At 38.3% G+C, this 13,556-nt stretch overlaps 1 protein-coding gene across 9 annotated transcripts in view; it reads left to right on the top strand.

Annotated features, from left to right (window-relative positions):
* LOC108260062 (RIMS-binding protein 2) overlaps positions 1-13,556 on the top strand; it is a 141,093-nt gene that overhangs the window by 19,267 nt on the left and 108,270 nt on the right. For 6 of the 9 annotated variants that reach the window (XM_053676842.1, XM_053676843.1, XM_053676846.1 and 3 more), the window contains exons 1-2: positions 2,686-3,365; positions 4,707-5,505. In XM_053676842.1, the coding sequence (XP_053532817.1) occupies positions 5,296-5,505 (210 nt within the window). In that variant the 5' untranslated portion in view covers positions 2,686-3,365; positions 4,707-5,295. Of the gene's footprint in view, positions 1-2,684; positions 3,366-4,706; positions 5,506-13,556 lie in introns of those variants that run through there. The other 3 variants (XM_053676848.1, XM_053676845.1, XM_053676841.1) reach the window with 3 other exon arrangements.

Below are 13,556 nucleotides of genomic sequence, written 5' to 3'. Positions count from 1 at the left end.
ACATTTCGTGTAATGCCAAGCATTAAGTTGAAGTAGGATTTATTATCAGATATTTCTACTTTAATTCATTTATCTTTCTTTTTTTTTTTCATAAGTATTGATTCAAAACTGCACTTTGTGGTACTGCAGCAAGATATAGTGTGAAGTAAATGCATTATAAAACCTGTGAGAAAACATAAATGGGCTGTTGTTTTGCTTTTTCATACATAGATTAATGAATAAACTTTGTTAGAATAAAAAATGTTAGAAGCCCCTGGGTTTTATCTTCTCTCTCTTCCAGGTACAAAAGGTTCCATTTGTTGATGGAATAATCCTTTAGACATGGTTACGTTTGGTTAAACCCAAGAAGAAGAAAACATCAGACAACTTTAAACTACTTTTACGTTTGTATTTTCCTTATTAATTACAATGCCTGTATCTTTCTCATTTGTAAGTCGCTTTGGATAAAAGCGTCTGCTAAGTGAATAAATGTAAATGTAAATGTAATGTAGAATGGATCAAAATGGGCAAGCTGCCAGCCTGAATCATTCAGTCAGAAGAATTCTCTCATTCTAAGCATCCTATTATTATGTACATTTCTTCTTCTAGCTTAGCTCAGAATAGGTGCCACATTCTTGAAGCCAGTGTAAATGAAACACCTCAGTCAACTGATTTATGTCTCTCTATGTCTCTTGACAAATCCATCCCAGGAGAATCTGGGGCACCTATGACGCAAAAAGTTTTCCTCATGTGAGACTAGTGTTCCCTACTGAATTCGGTAATATGTGTATTGCCGAGAGGGCAGTTGTATGTAGGACATAATCCACAATGGAGTGCAAAAATGGAATTGCAACATTCAGTTAAAAAGGTCAGTGTAGAAAACAGTGAAAATAGTTTGGAAGTAACACTTCAGACATGATTCTTGTGCCCTTTTATCCATTTATGTATATAAACAAGGTGTTACTCATCTGTATATATTCATATTTGTATTAATCTGTACATACATTGAGATGTTCATAGTGTACATATGACCATTATTATTATATTTTACTACTATTATTCTTATTTTTCTATTCCTATTGTAAATATATTTTTTAGACATTTTTTTCAATTCTATTCCTATTTAATGTGTATTGTTTCCTAGCTGTTTCTTGTGTAATTGAGCTGCTGTAACAAGGGAATTTCCCCAGTGTGGGATCAATAAAGTTTATCTTATCTTATCTTATAATTTTTTTGCCATCCGTATAGTCTGGGCTATAAGTTATGAAGAAAGAGTGCATTTAAAGTTTATACATTCCTTTATTATTAAACATTCCTTATTCAAACTAATTTAATAGCTGAGAATTCTGTTTTCACACTTACATGCTAAAAGGATTTCACTAGAATTAAGAGTGAAGTGATTGTATTCCGAATTCTTCTCAAAGACTGAACTATAAAGTTTAACATTTGACTTGTATCATGTGACATCATGTCATAAATGTGTCATGAGTTACCCTGACTTTTCAAGCTCATGATATGTCACGATTCCATTACCAATAACTGTTGCCATCATAATGTTTGATGTCATGACAGTCTGTCACATGGTAATTTTTGATAGCTACAGAAAATAATATATTTGCTTTCGTACTCACTTACTATTTCACCGCTAGTTTGTCAACAATATTGCAGCTCTGCATGTGCTCCGAGAATATGTTTCCTAGTATAATAAACTTACACACGGGATTGCTCATAAAATACGTATGACGTGGTTATGACAGTCTTATGATGACAGATTCAAGCTAAAGTTGTAGGGCATTTCCATTTCAAGCAAGTTAATGAAGTGACTATTACTTAAAATCTCTGTGGTTTGAAACCACAATCTCATTTATTTGTTTGTTTGTTTGATTGTTGCTAGCATAATTAAGTACCTACTTACTTACTTATTTAGCTATCTACGTATTTGCTTACTTATCTACCTAATTACAGTGCTGTGAAAACATATTTGCCTGATTTCTTTTGTTTTTGTGTATATCTCATACTATATAGTTTTAGATCTAAAAATGGCAACCTGAGTAAACACACAATACAGTATTAACTTATTTTTTTATTTTATTGAAGCAAAAAAAAGTTATCCAACACCTATCAATGTGAACCCCCCCCCGCCAAAAAAAAAAAAAAAAAAATCAAAAACCTAAACTCTGGTTATGCCACCTTTAGCATCAATAACCACAACTAAACACTTGCAATAACTGGAGATCAGTCTTTCACTTCCTTCCAGTACTAGGATTTACTCCTATACTTTGGATCATTGTCTTGCTGCATAATCCAGTTGCACTTGTGTTTCGATTTACGGACTGAAGACCGGAGATTCTCCTTTAGGATTTTCTGGTGGAGAGCAGAATTCATTTCTCCCTCAATTACTACAAGTTGCCCAGGCCCTGAAGCAGAAAGCATCCCCTTACACTGCCATCACACCACCATGCTTGACCGTGGCTATGATGATCTTTTTATGGAATTCTGTGTAAAACAGGGCACCTGGCTTCCAAACGGTTCCATTTTCGACTCATCAGTCTACAAAACATTCTCCCAAAAGGTTTAAGGATCTTTTGGCAAAATTCAGATGAGCCTTAATGTCGTTCTGGGTTAGCAGCGGTTTTCACCTCACCACTCTTCCATGGATGCCATTTTTGCCCAGTGTCTTTCTGATAGTGGAGTCACAAGCAGTCCTTTATTGATGCAAGAGAGGTCTGTAGGGTCCTTTGCTGTTGTAAACACTTTTTCACAGCACTGTACCTACTCATTTACTTACCTATTTATGTACTTACTTACTTGCTTGCTTACCTTTTTTACTTATTTTTCTATCTATCCACCTACTTACCCAACTGCTTACTTACTCAGTTACTTGCCCACCTACTTACTTACCCATTTAATTAGTTACTTACCTACCTACTTATTTACTAATTTACTTACCTACATATAATACCACTTTTGTGAAGTGCTCCCAGAGTCTATTCACTATTTACACAACATATCGCTCTAAAATAAAACTACTCCCGGATAAATTAATGAAATAATAATGCGGCGCGTGGCTATGCAGTACCTGGCTATCACCACTAGAGGTCACTGTAGTCTCATTAATGCCCCTCTGCTCTCCTCTGCTCGGTAACGAGCCGCTTTCAGGTTGAGGGTTTTTCAGGAGCCGGACGTTTGGCTTGAGCTGGAAGCAACTGGTGCTCTAGTGGATTCAGTCCGGGATTGTGCAAGGAAAACAAAATACACACAAACATGACGCTGCTTCGTCTCTGTACGTCTTATCCGGGTTTGTGTGCATTGATATAAACCCTTAATCTGCGGCCAGTTAAACCCCCGGGAATAATTTAAGGAGCTGCTGGACTTTTGTGTCAGAGGTAAGCGTTTGTTCCGTGCTCATCTTTTAGCTGGAAATGCATTAAAACTCAACAAACACCACCTGCGAAAACTACTAACTAAAAAGAAGGCATGTACCTGCATGCTGATAGCTACTAAACTGTACACAGGCTGCGTCTGAACTCTGGCGTTGTACATTTAAAGAGTCGTGGAAACCTCAACGTTGTTTTTGTCCTACCCGTATTCCGACTATATCCTGACAATTCCAACAAATCCCGCTTCGGGTGTAGGTTTGACTCCGAGTTTATCCTCCCAAACAGATCGTCTATTGGACAATGAGTTAATTCTAGCCAATCATCAAATAGGAGGCGGGGCTTGTATGAATACGGGTAGGAGAAATAAACGTTTGATCTGCCGTATAACGGGCTGAATAGCAGATTAGAGGGAATGACAGAGGCAACTGAATATGAGTTGTTTACATCTGAAAAGTTCTACTTTTTATGACTAATTTAATTAAATCTACTTCAGTGATAAGGATCAAGTTCAAATATGATGTAAAATTCACATTTTGGTGATAGAATAGAATAATAATAATGAAAGACACATTTTAAAAGTTTTAACTCATCTCGGATGTATAGTTTCATGTTTTGGTCCAATTTGTTATCACAGAACAAAAATCATTCATATACATAGGTCCTGATGTTATTAATGAGGGTAAAAGTTGTAGTTTAGTAGTTTTGTGGACATTAAAATAACAAGTAATCATTTGAATAAACATTTGAATTCCATGTTCAGGGATGCTTTAAAACGCAGCGATTTGTTGGATAGTTTGTCAGTTTAATAAAAGTACTGATAATCACTGCATGCTGGGTGTTGGTCCCAGTTACAGAGTCTAACTGAGACCATTAGTGTGAACATTACTGCTTGCTAAAGCAGAAAGAATGGAAACAGCTTCCTGGCCTCTTTTCAGTAATGACTTTTTCAGTTACAGGAAGTGTGGTTAGTCACTTTTACTCACTGAGAATACTCTGACATTCTCTGTAAAACCTCAGCTGACCTCCTGATTGTATTGTCTCAATTCATTTAATCAACTTCATTTCTGCATGGCATTCTCACCTGTGCTCATCTTTCCTCATTTCAGTGGCCGTTCGGAGTAGATTTTTCAATGCATGCTCGTGAATGCCGATATCCTGCATGAATGCATTTCTTCACCGTTGCATGTCTTCACCATTCATCCTTCCCTAGCGCATGCCTTCTACCCGGGCCTGACCAGGCCTTTTTTTATCTCCGTCTCTTCTACCTTCATGAAAATAACATCATATCACTATGGGCAAGGATGAAGCTGACAGTAACCACCAATATCTCTTCTTCAAAAAATCAAGGAGTCCTTCACTTTCGAAAAAGGAGTCCAAGAAAGTCTCGCCTTGCCACAGCAGGCTTGAAACTCCATCCCAACCTGTTCTTGGTCCTGGATGTGAGAAGGAAAAGGCCCTGGAGCTGCCCTGGACCTGGTTGGAGCACCAGCACCTTGGCCACGATAACCTCAAGCAAGCTGGTGAACTGCGCCAAAGGCTGGCCGACGAGATTGATGGCATCATAAGACCAGGCAGGACAACGAAAGCAGGCAAGAAGTGGGCAGGAATTGACTCAGGGTGTAAAGGCAATGGGGCAACATACCGTAAACTGGAGGAGCTGCTGAAGACTCTCCATGGGGAGGCAGACAAGGAGCAGGCCGGGCTTCTGCAGCGCCTCTTGGAGGAAGTGGAGGTGGAGAAGAGCTACTTCCTATGCCATTTGCTAGAAGTACATGGGCATCCTTTACTAGCGGTAGAAGACAAGAAGGACAAAGTTACAAAAGGGCCAGCTAAGTGGAGGTCAAAGAACTCTAAGAGCCAGGATATCCCTGAGTCCTTCAAGGAGAGAAAGCAATTCGTCACACATTACTACCCAGATTCTCAGAACCGTCCACCTATGAAAAAGAGCAAACAGGGGTTGGAAAGCTCATCTGAAAAGGAGGATTCTGGGAAAAGCCCCCTCGGTTCTTCGCCAGTGGAAGAAAAGAGCAACAAGGGGGATTTTTCTGAGACTTTACCTGATGTGGGTTGGGAACTCCAGAGTTCTGATCCATCTCTGGAAAAGTTGTCTCCTTCCAGATGTTCAGAGGACAACATGGAAGACACGGTGAGTTCTGGTATTCTGCCTGGTTTTTCTTCTTTTTTTTTTTTTGAAAGGCTGGTTACTTAGCAACAAGAGCGTGTCTTGCTGTGAGATGCTGTGTGTGGGGAGTTTTTGTGCTGTTCATGAAACCTGATAGACTGGTGCATCGGTAGATTCCATTTCCAATTAAACTTTAAAAAAAAAAAAAAAAAACACAGTGGAAACAAAGCATGGAGCCAGAACGTGGTAGCAATAACACCCATATCCCATTTTCGTGGGATTAATCAAAGAACATTTTGTAATGGCAGCTGGTAGGTATTTTTAGCTTAGTGAAGAAAGAGACTTCATGTATTCCCAGTGCACTCTGTTACCTTGAGTTTCTGTACCCAAAAACAGAAATGCCTTCCGTAGCTCTAGTTTGACCTGCTGAGTTTCCACTTGCTGACCACATCAACTTGAATAGATGTCTCCGCTCCATCACCTAGTTGTCATTGCAGCACAAAATAGCACCATGCAGCCCAAAAATTAAGATATATGTTGGAGTGCTTCTGGTATTATAATAAAAACAGCTGAAAATGAATGGAGGAAAGGGATGTGGGGATGTGCGCTTGATCTAAAGGAGATCATAAACCTCTAAAGAAGCGGTCCTTAGATATTTTAATCAGTTACCCTAGACATATGTATGTGGAGTCCAGAGCATTCGTGTGTTGGTGCTGTTCTACCTCTTTGCTCGTATTGTTGAATAATTCATCACTGGCAGAGCATACGGGCCAAGGAATAACAAGCCATGTCATTGTTCTGGAAAAGACGGCAGACTGCACCCCTGTGTCGCTAGTTCAGTCCCAAGCCATAAATTTGGTGCTTTGAAAAACACATGCACCTCTGGTCCATAGTGTAGCCCTTTAAAAGATGGTGGATATTGTTAGCATCATCAAAGACCAGTTTCTCTTGGCTTTTTTATTGACATAAACAGTAATAAACTATTGAAAGTATAGTTTCACTGTGGAACTTAGGAGAGAGAAAAATTGGTGGTTTGTAAGCACCAACTACTGATGGAAAGTTCCTCATAACCAAACTCCACCAAGTATTCATTCACACATCAGGTATTCAAATAAGAGATATGTAAAATGGAATAGAAAATAATGTATATCTGGGTTTATTTTAGGCAGAATGATTACTTCTAGTCAAAGCCGTATATAGGAATAATTAACTATACCAGGCACTTCTGTCTCAGCAAAGAAAGTTGTCTGCACATGAATAATCACCTAACTAACATGAGCTAACATGGCATGATTTATGATAGGATTTTAGACTGTTTCACTGCTAACAGTAATCAGCTAGCTAACATGAGCTAACCTGACAAATTTTCTGACAGGATTTTAAAATAAAACTCATAATTCCTAATCTTCACTCCTAAAGCTAGCCAGCTAGCTAACATGAGCTAACCTGACAAGATTTCTGACAGGATTTTTAAGCCGTATAATAAATATTTCACTGCAATATTTCACTCCTTCGCTGCTAATGCTAGTTAGATAGCTAACATAAGGTAACCTGACAGAAAATTGAGAGGAAAGACGCAATTGTAAAACTATGGATAATCAGTCCAACATCAATATGTGAGCTCAAACACACTTCCGCTGGTCTGTAATCTGCAAACAGGCCATTTTAATCAATTTTAAATTTTATTATTGTTTTCAAAGAGAATTTTTAGAGATGCCAACTATACATAATATAATAAGGTTAAACTCCAGTGCTTTCACTGTTAATCCTAAAAAGAATAAGCTATAATGTTTTTGCTATTGGTTTGTTATTCAGATTTTTTTCATATAAAAATAGATATTTTTGAATAGCAACAAGACGTAGGAATTAAGATTCACCAGAATTAAAAAGAAGAAAAAAAGAAGGAAAAGTGAATAAATCATACTTTAACAATGACTCTCTGAATATGGAGGAATTATTTCCTAGACACAGCTCTCTTTCACCAGGCGCTATTGTTACTTGTAAGTAGGGCAGTTCCAGTTAAAATAAGTCTTTATAATGGCTAGGATGTAAATAGGCTTTACAAGCTAGTGAAAGTATTGTTGTTTTATTGGCCAAAACTCAGAAAACCACCTCAAGCACCTGGTGTTAATCCCATAGTAGGAAAGAAAACTTAATTCAGTAGCAATTATGTAGCAGGTCATCTCCTGTTTCTACCCTCAAGCTTTTCTGGCCCTTGTGCCGTTGATGGATTGAGTTTTTCATCACCGTTTTAATGAAGACACAACAACAGACATTTTAAATGATTTCCGAGAGAGAACTGGTGAAAAATGGTGCTTTATGCTGAAAATAATGTAGAAATGTTTTGGTTTATAGACCGCTAATGATGTGAGACTTGCGATGTTTACATGGGCAGCAATAATCTAATTATTGACCTTATTCTGAATAAGACAATATTGTGATTAAGGTGTTCACATGTCTGTAATGCACATCGATAATGCGACTAAAACAGGAATACTCTACACGTCTTAATTCGACTTGTGTTTACTTAATCAGAGTATCGTCTTAATCGGGTTAATATCGGATTATTGCTGTCCATGTTGGGGCGCACGGTGTCTTAGTGGTTAGCACGTTCGCCTCACACCTCCAGGGTCGGGGTTCGATTACCACCGTGGCCCTGTGTGTGTGGAGTTTGCATGTTCTCCCTGTGCTGTGGGGGTTTCCTCCGGGTACTCCGGTTTCCTCCCCAGTCCAAAGACATAGGCTGATTGGCGGAAAGTGTCCGTGGTGTATGAATGGGTGTGTGAATGTGTATGTGATTGTGCCCTGTGATGTGATTGTGCCCCGATGCTCCCTGGGATAGGCTCCAGGTTTCCCCGTGACCCTGAAAAGGATAAAGCGCTATAGAAGACGGATGGATGTTGTCCATGTAAACGTACTGAGTGAGTGCTTTGTTATAGAAGGCAGTGGGATCGCACCAGGCTGTATCTGTTGTTACAGAAGACTAGAGTACATGAAGTTTTCAGCTCATTAATAGTCATATTGTCTAACACATCAGCTCTGATTGCTTCACCCATTGTTGTACATGCATAATAATGATTATGACCCATTAAAGTCAGTGCCTTTGCATCTACACTAGTAATCTGATTATTATTTGTTTTGGGCCATATAATGGGATAAAGTAATATAAAGCAACTGAATTCTACCACAATATTCAGGCTATTCATTGCACATGAAGAAATATCACAGGAGTTTTTTAAAAAAAACAAAAAAACCTGAAGCAGTTCACACCACAAAACACACTACAGACTAATGAGGGGCTTTTTAAGCAATTTTGTAGTCAAATAAACAAAAACACATTAAAACGAGTAATTGGGTACTTAGTATATTGAGTTGACTAATGTTAATCAGTGCATTAATGTGCATGGTTATTTTTGCTTTACTTAACATAATTAGTTTAATAACAGAAACATCACAGTATTTTTTATTATGCAACATTAAACATCTTCATAATTGTAAAAATCAGTGTATAAACCATGGGAAGTAAAAAATTATATTTTAAAAAGTCTCTTACAAGCAGAAAATCACAAGGAGGCAAAAATCCTCATTTTAAATGATTCACGTTCATTTGTTATTTGTCCTGATCTCTTCAGATTAGGCAACGACCTCATTGACTTCCATATATTTAATATATCTGCTCACTTCTACATATGGTATAACTTAAGTGTTGTTGTAGAGTCTATATTCATAGTACACTACAGTATATTCTCAATACGGTATTTGAGATTCAGCCACAGAAAGAAGTGACTGCTTGTATTTTTTGTGTGTGTGTTTTAACATGATCTGAAATACACCGTCTCCGTTTTCACGAAGATGAAAGTATTGGCACCCTTGGATTTACTTGGATATACTGCTACAATGCCGGAAGTGACAGCAGCATGGATTCACAATATAACATAAAATTTGAGTCAGGCTAAAGATGATCAGTTTAAGGCTGGGCGATTTGGTATGATTTGATTTGAAATGTCTGAGTTTTGTTGTAGTATGTTACTAATTTATTACCTAGTTTAAAATATGATTGCTTGATTAATCCATTACTCAAGTTCATATATGAAATATGATTTTTGAGGGTGAACCAGTAATCTCTTATTATTATATTACTGATGGTCATGTAGCAGTAGTCAGTGTATTATTTGTGTGTGTGTGTGTGTGTGTGTGTGTGTGTGTGTGTGTGTGTGTGTGTGTGTTAGGTGGCATCTGGTATAGCTGTCAGAATGGGTAATGGAGGCGTCATAGACTTGTGCCGCAGCTGTGCTGTCAGATGGATTTGTCACGTTTGTGTTTTTAAGTTAAGACTTCATTTTTTACACACCTTCAGTGAATGAAGGACGGCTCCAGCTTTTAGTTTATGTGCATGCATCTTTTCACACGGTTTTTAAAATATGTGAACGTTCAGTGATGAAAGTTCTTGTGATGTGCTTGGATGTGGAGCTTGGTGTGGATTGAGTATTAATGTGTTCTCTTTAATCTTGACTGAAATGTGGCCTGCTGCTGAGCTGCGATGTTAAAATGCACCATTCTGATGCTACGATCTCAGGAGGAGATGAAAATACAGTGTGGCATTTTGCCCGTGTACGAGAAAGAAAGTGAAAAGAAGGAAGAAAGAGCGATCAGTGTTTCAGTTTAGAAAGCCGAAGTGCACAGTTTAGCCCTCATTAGCTCTATTTGGATGTGATTCATTTTACATGGGAATCTGGGCTAATTTAATTTCTTACCGGGGCTACCTGGTCATTTGACATTGTTCTATAAAATCAATAGTTCTGTAGGAGTCTGTAAAAAATGTAGTTGTTGTTTTAATGGGCTTGACTGGAAGCACATTAGAAGGAAAAAGAAAATAAAGGTAATCAGAAGAAAGTACGCAATCCCTCGTGCTGATTAAATTAGCCATCCTAGTAATAGCTACAGAAATTAATATGGAGCCATTTCACATATACTTTAGTTATATGACCCCCCCCCCTTCAATTTGGTTGTTTGCAAGTTCCCACCCACTAATTAGCTCTCCCCTATCAGCCTACAGTTACCAGTTACCAACTGTGGAAAGTAAAGGTTAGCATGAGACACGTAAAACCAGCCATCACATCTGTTTTCAAACTGCTGATCATGCTACATTACAAAGCACCAGAACACACTCATGGGAAACTGCTATCCGCCCTTTTCCGCATACATGAGCTCACAGGCGTCTCTGATTGATTAGTGTCTCTCTGATTGACAGGGAAAGAATAACACCATCCCTTCGACCCAGAGAGCACAGCCAATTTTGCTCTCTTGGACTCCCAGGCCGTGAATAGCTGTAGCACCGTTGGGATCTGAAATAGTGATCTCCCTTTTCTGTCGCATATACAGTAAATACATTCTTAATCCAATGATGTGATCATAGAAAGCTGTTAGAAAAATCGTCCCATGTTAATCTATAGCCATCCAGATTCAAGAGTTTCATCCTGGAGGAGACTTTTACTACACACTGCAAAACTGTCATGGCATAGTAAAGGATCTTGACTAACTTTGTGTCTGCAGTCTCTCTCTTTTTTTGTTTTTATTGATAGCGTTTTTGTTGTCTCAAATCTATTATTCTATTAAGAAGGTGTGCAACTAAAATGTTAATCTGTATAAAAGTTGTTCTCTTTTTCCCCCGCCTTTCTCTTTTGATTGACTATAATTGCCTTAAAGTTCCATTCAGCTTGGTTTGTTTACCTCACATCACAAATTCCCGTCTGAGTTGTGTCAGATTGAGGCAGGCAGATGTAGTTGTCTTGTCTGTCGAGGTGTTTTGCATACTGGGAAGCATTATTCAGGATCCATTTGAAGTCTCAATCCCTCTAGTGTTTGGTTTGTCAGGACTTGGGAGTGTCTTTTTATTTTGGGGAGATGGTGCGAATGGTGGCATAACTAGGTCATGCCTGGGAGCCCCCTCCCTCTATCATCTCCAAAACTTGGCATGAGGCAGTGGTTGAAGAAGTGTTCAATTATTGATTAAACCCAAATTTGATCCGTATTTTGAAGCAATTTCACAAATCGTTTCCTCCTTTGTGCACAAAAGCAGAAACTATAACTACTACTTGAAGATGAATGTTTTCCTTTCCTGCTTTTTGGAGACATGGCGCTTGCCCACAATTACATTATTGCAGCTTCTCCTTGGGAAAAATCACATAATCTTTTAAATAGGGGTTTAGTGTATTGCCTTTGAAAAAAATACAGCATTTCTGGTGGGGGAGGGGGGGTTCTTACTATGATATTGCCAAAATTGTATGTCAGAGCATGTATGAGATTAGCTGGTTCTTTGAAGTGCACTGAAATTTGCATTGCATGCCTCTGAACCTAGTATTTTTCTTGCCTTTTTTTTTGGCAGTCAAAGATTCTTCTCTCTTTTATCATACAGGCTTTTTCTTTTGGCAGAAAACTGCTTCTGTCTAATTCAAGTCACTGTTTGCTGTCTTCCTTTGTTTCGCAGTCTTTAGTCCTTTTTTATTGCTCCTGTCCTTGAAGGAAAGAAATATAACGGAGCTGCTGAAAGCTTGGTATGAGTGGTAAACTGAAAACAAGGCAGTATTTATGATTCATAGTTTGATTTCTGTTCATGCTTTGGAGGTCACATTCCTCACCTTACTTCCTGACTAGATCTTTCAGGAAATTTGGCATGTGATGGTTTATTTATCTCCTGAAAAGGTACTGAGTAAGAATGTGGGCCTCATTTATAAAGATGTGCATAATATTTCAATCCTAAATGTCAATCTAGAGTATGCACATATATTTCCTATATGCAAATAATTCAAAATCGTTTCTATTCATGGGTTGTTTATTAATTGCTAAACATCTTAAAATAATGCACATTTGCATGAACGTATCAAATCCACTCACCAACTCGAATGGGTTTGGCTATCCTTAGACAGGGGGACATAAGCAATACTTATGGCTGGGTAAGTAGTTATTCATGCTAAATTTCCTCCTAAAAGTGCTCCAAATAGACCTTTGTTATTGGCGAGGTCTCAAACAGAGTAAGGGCAGCCATGGCTCTTTCCTGTTACCGTACCTGCAGTTTCACATCTAGACTCCATGTTTGTTTTGGCACATGCACTTTTCATAAGCCAATCAAATTCTGATGAATAAAACAAAGGTCCTTCCAGCCCAAATATGATGTTTCACCTGGAAGTATGTCACGCTGTTTCAATTTCCATTTCAGTCCTCATCCAGTCAAAACACAGACTTGCCAGTATTGTGTACCATTGCATACCAACCCAGTACATGAATGTTCCAGCGGTTTTCTGGGATAGGTATAATCTGAATGTGAGCTGGAGACATAATGCAAAGAACATCGATCAGACAGTTTGCTTGCACATGAGAAAATTCCCAGCTATGTTTCACGTTAAACCGTTACAATACTGCATATAGTGATGGAAATTCATGTACCTTGTTAGGTTGTGAGATTTAATTGCTCTGTTAAGCAAAAGTTAGCATTGTCCTAAGTGATTGGATGGAAATTGGATGGGATATGGAAACCATGGACCTCATTTATCAACCATGCCTACATATAGTGTAGTGTGTAAACCGTGCTTCTATGCATTAAATGGGATTTATCGAGTTTTGCTTATATGTGAGTACGTGCCTATATTTCCACACAGTCCTGACCATGCATACGCATGAACATAGGGTAGAAAAGTGTAATAACTGGTAAATTAACTATGCAGAGCTTTTATTTCACATACTGTCTATTACATCAGCATAATGGAGAGTGTAATTACTGATTTCAGTGCTCACAAGATGCAGACAGATGACAGACAGAATGTAAAGTAAAATTCGTATAAAAGGCACATTTAGAGATTGATTGGGATTATACTCTGTTTGAAGATTTGGCACATGGAGCTTTGCGGAGGGAAGGAATGTGTTTTTTAGCACCAGTGGAAATTCTATGCTGAGACTGAGGAGTGGATCATCCGTCAATTTTGTTTGCGCACTGCATTTTTAGTTGATCTCTGTTCTAGGGCTTTTAGCTACGGGTACATTTCAGAGAGTAATTGGAGACTGGCGTTTCCCAACCAACT

The sequence above is a fragment of the Ictalurus punctatus genome, chromosome 28 (genome assembly GCF_001660625.3).
Source record: "Ictalurus punctatus breed USDA103 chromosome 28, Coco_2.0, whole genome shotgun sequence".
Classification (NCBI taxonomy): Eukaryota; Metazoa; Chordata; class Actinopteri; order Siluriformes; family Ictaluridae; genus Ictalurus; species Ictalurus punctatus.
This window is presented reverse-complemented; position numbering and strand designations above follow the sequence as displayed.